The following is a 12,304-nucleotide window of genomic DNA, read 5'->3' on the forward strand; positions in this document are numbered from 1 at the left end:
AGACAGAGAGAGAGACACACAAAGAGAGAGAGACAGAGAGAGACACACACAAAGAGAGAGAGAGAGACACACACAAAGAGAGAGAGAGAGACACACACAAAGAGAGAGAGAGAGACACACACAAAGAGAGAGAGAGAGAGAGAGAGAGAGAGAGAGAGAGAGAGAGAGAGAGAGAGAGAGAGAGAGAGAGAGAGAACAAGACAGACAGACAGAGAGAGTGAGAGAGCGAAAACGAGACAGACATTGTGTGTGTGTGTGTGTGTGTGTGTGTGTGTGTGTGTGTGTGTGTGTGTGTGTGTGTGATTTGTTCGGTATTAGCAGTCACACGTTGCTGTCCCATAAGCCCTAGAGTTGTCAAGGTGATTATTTCTCTCAATAACTGAAGCGTCCTTAAAGCTTCATAACACCTCTCGTCTCTCTGTAACTCTTTATTTAAACCACTCTTGTCAGTATTACTCTTTGTGTGTGTGTGTGCGTATGTGTGTGTGTGTGTGTGTGCGTCTATATATATATATATATATATATATATATATATATATATATATATATATATATATATGTGTGTGTGTGTGTGTGTGTGTGTGTGTGTGTGTGTGTGTGTGTGTGTGTGTGTGTGTGTGTGCGCGTGTGTGTGTGTGGCCGTCCGTCTGAAACAACCCAAATATATTAAATGCATCTTAGACCAATCATTCCGATTTGATGGTAGGCTACTATAATATAAAGCTAAATAGGCAATAGAAGTCTGAGTATAGTTGTGTCATTGACTCAAGACAAGTGAGTCATCAGTTAAAGACACCTTGTGCGCACAAGGGGCCCTATCTTGCGCCCGGCGCAATTGACTTTCTACACCGACACGTTGCTAGTTTGCACCCGGCGTAAAGCTGACTTTCCCCCGCAGCAACCAGGCGCCACTACACTTGCACCTGGAGAGGCGTGTTGGCCAAAAGCAGGGGCGTGTTCCGGCGCAAATGATACTTGGTGCTATTTTAGTGATCTAAACAAAGATAGTAATAAAGTGTATAAGTATATCAGACAGGAGAAGGATAGGACGTCTTCACTGCAGAAATGTCACGTTCGCTACTCAAATATAATCCACAGAAAGAATATGGAGTTGTGTTCGTGTCCAGGTCTCCAGTCTGCTATGGATGAGGAGAGAGAGGAGGTGGGTCCTACCTCTAAGACCACTCTGGGTAACATGGCCGCCACAAGAGGTAAGAAGAGGATCTCTCTGTCTGTGACTGTTCTCAGAGCTCAGCGGTGATATATCATGACTCCATCATTAGTCTGAGTAAAACTTCTCAAGGTCGTGGATAAAGCACGTTGACAAACTAAGAGAGGTCGAGAAAACCAAAGTTTGAAAGATAAAGACTGTATTATAACTTGCAACACCTGAGTTTGTTTGGAATCAGGCTTCATGTTATGTTCCCATTATGTGTGGATTCCTCCTTAAGGCTTTGGGGGGGGGGGGGGGGGGGGGGGTAGAGAGTGTTTGGTTGCGGTCGGGGGAGGGGGTCGGAGCGACAGGATGTCTCATAGTAACGGACGTTGCGGTCAGCTGATTTTGCGCAGTTCTCCAGTGTGCGCGAGCAAAAAAAATATTTTAAATTTTTTTATTTTTTACAGCAAACTGTAGCAAACTCTTCACGGACCCCCTGGCAATGCGCCGCGTACCCCACTTAGAACCACTGGCCTACACAATCACCACCAACGGAGTCATTCATTTGGATCTTTGTATTTATGCCTGCTATTTGATTTTAAAACAGGCCGAAGACGAATTGATATTGACTACAACATTCTAAATGTAATATTGCCTTTTGCATTCAGTTTCAGACCTAGAAAGGATCCGTAAAGAATTTGTGGCGAAGGTCGGAAAAGCAACTTTGAAAGGTCTGCTGGATGACCTTTGGCAGGAGAAAGTGTTGAGTACCGACGACAAGGACTCTGTGTTGGAGGGCCAGACGATCAGAGCGGACCGGGCTCGGTGTCTGATCGACATGGTGATCGGGAAAGGGGAGAGTGCAAGTCAGGCGATGATTGATAATATGTTGGAGAGGGACGAGCCACTATACATCAACCTGGGTCTGATCCTCCCTCCCAGCCCTGCTGATCGTGTGGGTGAGTTGTAACTAGGAATGGGTTTTCTCAATAAGCCCTGCCCACTTTATTCTGACAAGGGCCTAACACGAACCAGAGCAACGCTTCTTTATCCTTTCATCTCCTGGGATCCAACCATTAATTATTGTCGTTTCAGGACATTTGTTTAGACTGCATATCCAAAGCCATTCTCCCTACTTTGTTGAAAAGTGTTAAATAATTATCATTTAAATACCCGAACAGCACAGCAGCAGTCAAATTTGATTTGATGCCTTTGATGTTACAGTAATGTTGCAATGAATTGACTGTTTCAGAATTGACTGCTGAATTGAATATATCTGCACCTCAAACAGATCTGACCTGAGGAGAATAAATGGTGGCTTCAGTCATGAGGAATGAATAATACCAAAAGAAAGATAAATATTTCCCACCTTTGCAGCTCGGTACTGCGTGGGGGCTATCTCAGTAAACCAGACACCAGATAAAATAAGAGGGGGGATCCTTGTAGCTCAAGTTCTCCGTAGAGGCTGCTTCGATAAGCTAGCAGGGGGAGAAAAAGCAGGAGAGGAAGAAGCAGTCCTCGGGGTCCGATAGAGTCAACGAGTGACTCCATCAGACCCTTGATATTTGCTTGGCGAAATTGCTAGACAATTTTCATTGTACATTTCATATTCACACAATTCCTTGCTTCAGTTTAACATAATTCCCACATTTCCTTGTTCAAGTTTAATATCGTTTTGGTAGTTGGCCATCACTTTGATTCAGGGAGCCTGAGGTCTGAACTTCAAGTCCTGTATTCAGATCAGGATTTGCAGGGTGACAGGGGAAAGCTGTGTGATTTCTTGGTGTTCCTTAAAGACATGGAGTTGGACAGTGCAATGCCTCAGCTTTACAAACTGTTTTCATTAGTGGCAACAATTAGAGCTACATAGCTTCCTTCTGCAGGTGTAGAAGGAAGCTTCTCCTGTTTAAAGCGGATCAAGTCCTACACCAGTAACACAATGGGCCAAGGCCATTTAAGCAGCCTAGCTCTACTGGCCATTGAGAGGACACTGGTCAAGTCAGTGGAAAAGACAGTTGGTATGACAGAGCATTTCCTTGAAAAGGAACAGAGATACATTACATACATTAAATACTCTATATATATATAGAGTATTTAATGTATGCACACAAGAGTCTCCTCTGTATCAGAGTGAGCAGTGATCATAGCGTCAGTCTTTTAACAGTTTCATGCCCTGGCAGGAACGCTACGTCATTCTACAGAGAGCAGATGTACTCGTTAGTGAGAGAGTAAAGGAAGTGAGATGATGAGGCATTGAACCAGACGTCAGTGTGATCTTAGGACCAGTCGATGCTGGGAAGGGCCAAAAGAAATGGATGAAGTAAAGCTACAAAGGAATGTTTCATTACACTCCCCACTTTGATTATTTATAATCACAAAATATTAACTGATTATAAAATATATAAAGGCCTTATCACCAAAAGTACAAATGACAAAAAGTCGGATTGCACATTTTCCCACAAGCAGTAAGTCCATCAATCAGAAATGAACTGTCGTAACAATTGTTCATGTATTCAGAGTATATTGAGTATATAGTGTGTATATAGAGGAAAAGTGTATATTGAGAAAAAAAGAAAAAAACTCAAATGGTCCATATAGAAGAATGATGCTATTTCAAACAAGGTGCAAGTCAGACATGATACAGGTTGTATTATGATTTTATTATCGTGTCATCAGGAATCCCTAAGAAATTTTAAATTGCCCCTTGGGGACAAATAAAGTGCTTTGAAGTCGGAGCTAACCTCGGAGTGTGAGTGAGTGAGTGAGTGAGTGTGTTAAATCCTGTTAGACACTGGGGACAATGTTGGTTTCCTCTTGACAATTTAAGACCACAGACAGCATGTGTGTGTGTGTGTGTGTGTGTGTGTGTGTGTGTGTGTGTGTGTGTGTGGTTGGGGGAGAACAGGAAGTATTTTTCAGGAAATGAAAGCCAAGTTTAAAGCCCAAACCAAAGTCACACGACTTCTCTCTCTCTGGAGACAGAGAGCAACACCTTTTAAACCGAGAGGTCTGGGAGAAACATTAGAAGGTGAGCACAGAGAATAGAAAAGATTATGTGACTATGTTTGAACTTGTTTTCTGGGAATTCCTTCTGCTAACAATGTGGGGGGGGGGGGGGGGGGGGGGGGTCTCTAACTGACTGTGTTTGGGTGGGGTCTCAGAGTGACTGTACGTTTGGGTGAGGTCTCCTACTGACTTTGTTTTAGCTCTTAAAAAACATGACATATCCTTGTAGTCTTTATATATGTCACCCTGAGCAGCTGTCTATGATGACGTTAGCAGAACAGACAGTCACCAATGGTCCACTGTCTCTGTCTCTCTCCGGACCCTGGACTAGAATGACAGGGTGTGTTTCCCCTTTATGTTCGCTGCTCAGCTCCACTGTGTTTGGGGAAGATTATTAGACTTCCCAAAACTGTGTGTGTGTGTGTGTGTGTGTGTGTGTGTGTGTGTGTGTGTGTGTGTGTGTGTGTGTGTGTGTGTGTGTGTGAACCTTGTTTATTAGAGCCCTGTCTATATCAGACAGCATTAGTATTGTAGCATTAGACAGCATTAGTACCCAATTTGTTTTGGGCATTGAACTTCATGAGCCTTAGTTCTGTTAACAGCGCTGATAAGAAACAGGGACATTTCTAGTTGGGGGGGGGGGGGGGGGGGGGCGGCTATGTAACAGATTTCATGTTAGCCCTAGTATGTTGGATGTTTCCCAAGTCCACAAGTACAGACCAGACCGCTGATTGAGGAAGGGCTTGTTTCTAAAGCTGGGAGCCTCATGGCTGTTATGAAACATCCGTGGTTAGGGAGGAATGTCTTTTCAGGAAACGAGAGTGCCACACAACGTGGAGTTACTTCTCCCTTTTTGGAGACAAAGATCAACACCTAAACACCTAAACACCTAAAACTAAACAGACAATAACATTGAGAAAATTGTGCTTAATTTATTAGTAGTTAGTACAGCATTTATTTGTTCATCTATTTCACAGCTGTTAGCTGGCAGCTAGAGTTGCCATGTTGGATGAAGGGAGAAGGACAGATGTGTCAGACCCTGGACTGTATAAAGTTATGTTGAGGTTTGAGTATAGGCTTGATTAGTTGATAGAGTCGTTTCTTCGTCCCTTTTCAGTCTGAGTTTAAATAAGACCTTTTAGTTTTGTAAATATTGGCTAGGGTGAGAAGTATCACTGAATGAGGTTTTGATATCCGGTCAGAACGAGGGGCGTGTTTAAAGCTCTATCACTGTAAGGACCTTAATGAGGGGCGTGTTTAGCTAGAGCTTCAAACACGCCCCTCATTAAGGTTCTTAGTGATAGAGCTTTAAACACACCCCTCATTAAGGTCCTTAGTGATAGAGCTTTAAACACGCCCCTCATTAAGGTCCTTACAGTGATAGAGCTTTAAACACGCCCCTCATTAAGGTCCTTACAGTGATAGAACTTTAAACACGCCCCTCATTAAGGTTCTTACAGTGATAGAGCTTTAAACACGCCCCTCATTAAGGTTCTGACTGAAAATTAAAACCTAATCCAGTGATATTTCTCAACCTAATCAATATTTTGCCAGAGTTACCAGATAACTGCTGTGAAATAGAATTGGTGAGTTGCTTTTATTCATCAAGCCCAAAGTCCATGCAAGATAATCTCCTGACATTCAGCTTGTGTGTGTGTGTGTGTGTGTGTGTGTGTGTGTGTGTGTGTGTGTGTGTATGTGTGTGTGTATGTGTGTGTGTGCGTGTCTTTCAAAAAATAAACTAACTTTTGAGAATGATGATGGAGTTTGTGAAAGAGAAGGACCATCACGTGTCCACTAGACTACCTTCTAGTGTACAGCTTGACCACTCCTAGACATGTCCACTACCTTCTAGTGTACAGCTTGACCACTGCTAGACATGTCCACTACCTTCTAGTGTACAGCTTGACCACTCCTAGACATGTCCACTACCTTCTAGTGTACAGCTTGACCGCTCCCTGATATGTCTACTATGCTACCTGCTGTATTCTCCCTCTGTATGTTTTATCTTTGTGATATACGTTATATATTTACACTTTATGTTTTATCTTTATGTGATATATTGTATATGTGGTATCTTTAGATTATATGAATAATAATCTTGTGTGTGTGGTTGCCTGAATGTGTAAAATGAAGGCATCTGATAAGAGAAATATCAAAACCTTACCTGATACTGATGGTATTAGATGCAAGCTGATTGGTCAGAATTAAAACATTGTTTTTTCCAGCTGATGAAGCAGAGCTGATGCTTGAGGGCAGAAGTGGTGGAAGCTGTCAGAGAGAAACCATGGAAACCATCTCTGGACTCACTATGGAACCTGAGGACACGTCTTTGGACCTGAAAGAGACCAGGAAGAGAAGATGTGGTAGGTGACCTTTTTAAAGAATTTAAAATAAATAAACCAGTAAAATAAAATATTTCTATCTACATCTCAAGATTTAAATTTAGCAAACGTTTGTAGCCTAAAAGACCAACCTGATGAACGCATAGACAGATTTATTGCAGGAAGCTGAGAGGATCAGACTGTCCTGATGATCTCTCTCACTACCTTCACCTCCGTTGTGTCAACAGCCAAATCTGCCTTCTTCCAACCAAAATAAACTCCTCCGCCTCCAACCACAGGAAACTGTTTTCCATCTTCCCTTCCCTCCTCACCCCTCCCCCCCTTCCTTCCTCCATCAAAGCTGATGACTTTCTAACCGTCTTTACCCAAAAGGTGAAGGACATCAGCTCCTCTTTTACCCCTGCCGCCATTCTCCCTCCCCCTATCCCCACCTCTGTTTTTACCCACTTTATCCCTCTCTCCTCTGATGTCAACAGAATAGTTACGTCTAACCACAACGCCACATGCCCCCTTGACTCTATCCCCCCCTCACTCCTCCAGGTCGTCTCGAGTGACGTCCTGCCATTCCTCACCACCTTCATCAACTCCTCCCTCACTTCAGGCCTTATTCCAGCCTTTCCCTGAAAACAGCCTTTCCCTGTATGCCTTTTAAGAAAAGACGTGACAGCATGGAAACAGAGAATTACAGAGTTTAGTTTGGACTAGTTAGGGAAAGGAGCTATAACAGATAATACAATAGACTGTGAGGATAACACACACCCAGGAATTATAATCATCTCTTCAGACATTTCCTGAAGGTTAATGCGCCAAAAAAATAAACAAAAATATGATTGTTCACAAGTCCCAAATCTCGAGTTTTGGGACTTGTCTTTTGAGGACGATTTAGAACACACTTAAGCAGAACAAGTACTGTCTTTTGCATACTTGTTATTAGACGAGTCTCAAGGCGAGTCTCAAGTCACTGTGTGGGCAAATTAACTGCGACTTGACTCCAAGTCTCTAACTCAAGTCCCCATCTCTGGTAAACGCTTGTGTATGAACTGTATCTATGTTCATGTATGTATCTGTCTTTATGTATGTAAGTATTTATGTTTATGTGTATATCTATGTTCGTGTGTGTGTGTGTGTGTATGTTTATGTCTGCATGTATAGTATGTATGTGTGTATTCTTATGTATGTATGTTTGTACGTATGTATATAAGTATGTTACTGTGTGTGTTTGTGTGTATATATGTTTCTGCATGTATCTAAGTATGTATGTGTGTATTTGTGTGTGTATGTTTTACTGCAGGGGTCCCCAACATTTGTAATGTCCTGCCAATAATAAAAAAAAGCATTGTGTGCCAATCGTTTTTTTAAATGCATATATATATAAAGGCTGCTCATTTAACTGAAGTGATATCAAGGGGACTTATGAAATTCAAAAAAATACATTAAGTTTATAATTACTATGAACATATCTAAAATGATCCCAGAATACATATCCTCATATTTTCTGCGCGAGCCGTTGTTAATGACCCTGGTGACACGCAGGCTACATGTTGCCCCCCCCCTCCCCCCTCTGTATGATTACCTATGTATTACTGTATGTATTACTTTATTACTGTATGTGTTACTGTATTACTGTATGTATTGCTGTATGTGTGCCTATATTTTAATAATGAGGGAATAATAACATGTATGCTAGAGACCAGTACTTGTTGTGCTTAAGTGTGTTCTAAACTCAACACAAGAGCCACAGTACCAATCACTTACTGAGGTGTTCTCAGTAGAGGTCTTCAGGTGTTTCTTCAAGACGAGGAGGGATTCTGCAGACCGTAGAGAGACTGTCTGGACTGTGAATGATAGCCATGCAGTATGAATATATCTCTGTGTACATTAATCTGTGTGTGTGTTCTACTCTTTAACAGCCCTGAAGTCGTGCAGCATTGTCATTCTGATCTTCGGACTGCTGAGTATTCTCCTAATCTCCCTGCACTTCAGTGAGTTTAAATCATATCTTCCTGAATATGATGGACAAGAGATCAGAATACTGTCCTACAAATACTTTGTAGGACAGGCTTTAACGGCATTAAAGGTTATGTAATACCAAACTTGACAAAATGATTAGGATGGCATACAAGAAATAGCAAGAATTGCAAGAAATTTAGAAGCTGATTTTAACTAACCCTCATATATTAAACCTGCATATATTAAATATATTAAACCTGCATATATTAAATATATTAAACCTGCATATATAAAAAAAAAAAAAGCTGATCCACATGCCTAGTCCTGAGGTTATGCACGGGGTGTCAGGTGGGCCCATTACTCATGTCTTACTCTGTATGCGCACTACTAGCATCTACATAGCGTCTTTTTCTGTGTTTGCTTTCATTAGTTTCAATTGGAGCTGGTTAGCGGTTTTGCATTCTCCTCCACAAGCTCCACCCCGACTCGTTAATCTCTGAGCGGGAGTGTCTTCCCCTCCCTGGGAAATCTTTGTAGATACTGCTGTGTTATTCAATCATTTAGGAAAAGGCAGGTGAGAAAACTGGGTCAGAATCTTCTGGGTCGCCCTCTAGTGGACAGGTATTAGGAGAGTGTGAAGGGAGTATTTGATGGTGCATCTCTGGATACGTGTTGGAAACGTTCACTCATCTCATCCTGGTTTCTTCTGGTTCAGTGAGGCCTACGGAGGAGGAGGAGGCCCCCAGCATCACAGAGTTCAACTCCTCTACCCTGCGATTGCCCGTGGGCCAAGTGGCCCACTTCACCTGCAATGCCAGCGGCACGCCGGAGCCCACCGTCGAGTGGCTTCACAACGGCAGGCCCCTGGAGAGGAACGGCACAGACAACCAATCGGAGGCCTGGGTGGAGAGGGGGTTCCTCTTCGTCAGAGGGGTGAGGTATGGCGTGAACATGGTCTGCTGCAGGGCGAGCAACAGCGCTGGCACGGCCAATCACACCGCTAAGCTGCTTGTCTTTGGTAAGATCTGGATCCAAGGAGAGATGTCTGTTGTTGATGTATTCATAACGTTGTTGTTGAGGTGTGTATATATATATATATATATTCATAAATGTATGCGTATATATGTGTATATATATACACATATGCAAATTATATATATATATATATATATATATATATATATATATATATATGTATATATATATAAATATATACATGTGTGTGTGTCTGTGTGTGTGTCTATATGAGGAGCTCTTTTCCAAAACGCGATAAACGCCAAATCACTATATTTCCTTGTCAAAAATGTACAGCAAGATGCAGTTAGTTTCCAAACCGCAAGAAGCGCCAAGCCTATTTTTTGCCTTCACCTTGTGGGATCTTGGGGAGCAGAGAGTGGCCCCGAGTGTGGAGGTCTTGTGGACCCCCCAGGGCAGCGGGACCACCTCGTGTGTGAGGCCGAAAGGGTTCACCTTGTCGGACTAGGGGGAGCAGAGAGTGGCCCCGAGTGTGGAGGTCTTTATTCCATGCATTTGGATTTATTTGATTTATATTCATTTATAGAATGAGATGAGTCCCTGATATCGTATATTGCATGTTCTCTTGTTAAAAAAAAAGAATACATAAACCATCAATGGATTAACAGCGTTTTGAATTTTCTTTTATAGATTAATAGCGTTTTGAAAAAAATAACAACTTTGAATTCATAATCAACAATATTGTTTGATTTAAAAATCATTGTTCAACATGTTCAGACTGAGCGAACAAACCATTTTAACAGGATGAATTGAATATTAACAAAATATGTGGGTCTAGGTAAAAAATGACATTTTCCTGAAAGATATTCAAATGGATTCATAGCGTTTTGGAAAAGAGCTCCTCATATGTATACATGAGTACTTTTTTTTATAGTCACTTGTGTCATCCCCTGCTTTACCCAAAACGTAGCGAAACCAAAACCGTGATATGAACCGAACTGTGAATTCTGTGAACCGTTCCCTTGTTTTGTTGATGTCATGACGTGAAAGAGGTGTTTTTAAGTCCATTGATGTTAAGCTTCTAGCGGAAGCAGACAACCAGCCATGTATGTTGTCCAATTGAACCTAGCCTCAAACCACAGACCCATTCTCAATAACAAAACAAACTATAACTCAGACGTGCAAACTTAATGGACAAGTGGAAGGATCGTGAAATAGGACAGGAATCTGAACTACAAATCCTACAATTACTGAATAAATTGTACTTGCACTGCCATTAGACACTTATGTAAGTATATTAGTATGTTTGTTTATGCATGTGTACATATGTTAATGTATGTGTACATATTTATACGTATGTTTACTTATGTGTACGTATGTTTATGTATGTGAACATATTTATACTTATGTGTACGCATGTTTATGTATCTTTACATATTATTTACTTATTTTTAAGTATAAAATCTGGGTCTGAATCTTATTGGTCGCCCTCTGGTGGACAGGTATTAGGAGAGAGTGAAGGGAGTGTCTGATGGTGCATCTCTAGATACGTGTTGTAAACGTTCACTCCTCTCCTCCTGGTTTCTTCTGGTTCAGTGATGCCAGTGATGACCAGCATCATAGATGTACACTCCTCTACCCTGCGATTGCCTGTGGGCCACACGGCCCGCTTCACCTGCGATGCCGGTGGCACGCCGGAGCCCACCGTCGAGTGGCTCCACAACGGCAGGCCCCTGGAGAGGGACGGCACAGACGACCAATCAGAGGCCTGGGTGGAGAGGGGGTTCCTCTTCGTCAGAGGGGTGAGGTATGGCGTGAACACGGTCTGCTGCATGGCAAGCAACAGCGCTGGCACGGCCAATCACACCGCTGAGCTGCTTGTCTTTGGTAAGATCTGGATCCAAGGAGAGATGTTTGTTGTTGATGTATTTATAACGTTGTTGTTGAGGTGTGTATATATTTAAGCAATAGATCACGACAGGCTGTGTCGTTCATTATACCACAGTGAAGGGGGTCGCCGTCCCTCCGCTGTGCGTCGGGATGGACAACGCCCCTTCACTGTGGTATAATGACCGTATACCACTGACTGAAGTGATCTATTGCTTTTATAAAACGGTTACGTATGTATGGCGAAATGAAAGTCATAGACACCCTCAATTTTGAAAAAGCTAGAAAGTCGGAAAAGCATTTTTTTTAACGAATACAAAAAAGTAGTCCCTCCTGGCTGCCGGCAAAGTGTACGGCCGTTGCTATGCAACACACTGTAGCGTCCTTCAGAGAGAAGGCTAGAGACGGTAGCTCGGTTCGCCGGCAATTTAGCCTACTGTCGAGTTCACTCACCGTGTGCCTATTGCTTTACAACATTTCCACCCCCCTCCAGCAATCAACATGTTTTTTAGGCTTCAGTGAACTATGCTATTGCTTTTATACATAAATAAACAACAGTTCAAGTTAGGCGCGGAGTGATACTGAACTCTGTAAACTGAACGGGCGTCATAGCTGTGTGTATACGCTCAATATACAACAGTTGGGAACCAATCAGATCGCTTGATTTAAGCCACCCGTTTTATAAATAAATATATATATATATATATATATATATATATATATTCATAAATGTATGTGTATATATATACACGTATACAAAATTATATATATATATATATATACATATATATATATACCAACTGAAAACAAATCCTCATCCTTATCCGGGGTCAGGTCGGGTCGCGGGGGCTCAAGCATGAATCAGCATTTTTTTAATTTTCCAATGCAAACGAATGGGGGGATTTTGGGCGAATAACCTGGAATATCTCGGGAATTATGAATAATATAATGTCTTGTTCTCCCGTCAGATGCCTGTGAACTCACA

At 42.1% G+C, this 12,304-nt stretch overlaps 1 protein-coding gene across 1 annotated transcript; it reads left to right on the plus strand.

Annotated features, from left to right (window-relative positions):
- Positions 1-1,102: 1,102 nt before the first annotated feature.
- Positions 1,103-12,293, plus strand: LOC311371268 (uncharacterized protein; the record flags this gene model as incomplete). Its single annotated transcript, XM_084489430.1, has 7 exons — positions 1,103-1,211; positions 1,825-2,115; positions 6,391-6,528; positions 8,418-8,489; positions 9,173-9,475; positions 11,029-11,319; positions 12,288-12,293. Coding segments are annotated over exons 1-7 (1,207 nt in total), but the record flags the coding sequence as incomplete, so codon positions are not given.
- Between the last annotated feature and the right edge of the window lie 11 nt (positions 12,294-12,304).

Source organism: Micromesistius poutassou (genome assembly GCF_964030765.1).
Source record: "Micromesistius poutassou genome assembly, contig: SCAFFOLD_6133, whole genome shotgun sequence".
NCBI classification, from domain to species: domain Eukaryota; kingdom Metazoa; phylum Chordata; class Actinopteri; order Gadiformes; family Gadidae; genus Micromesistius; species Micromesistius poutassou.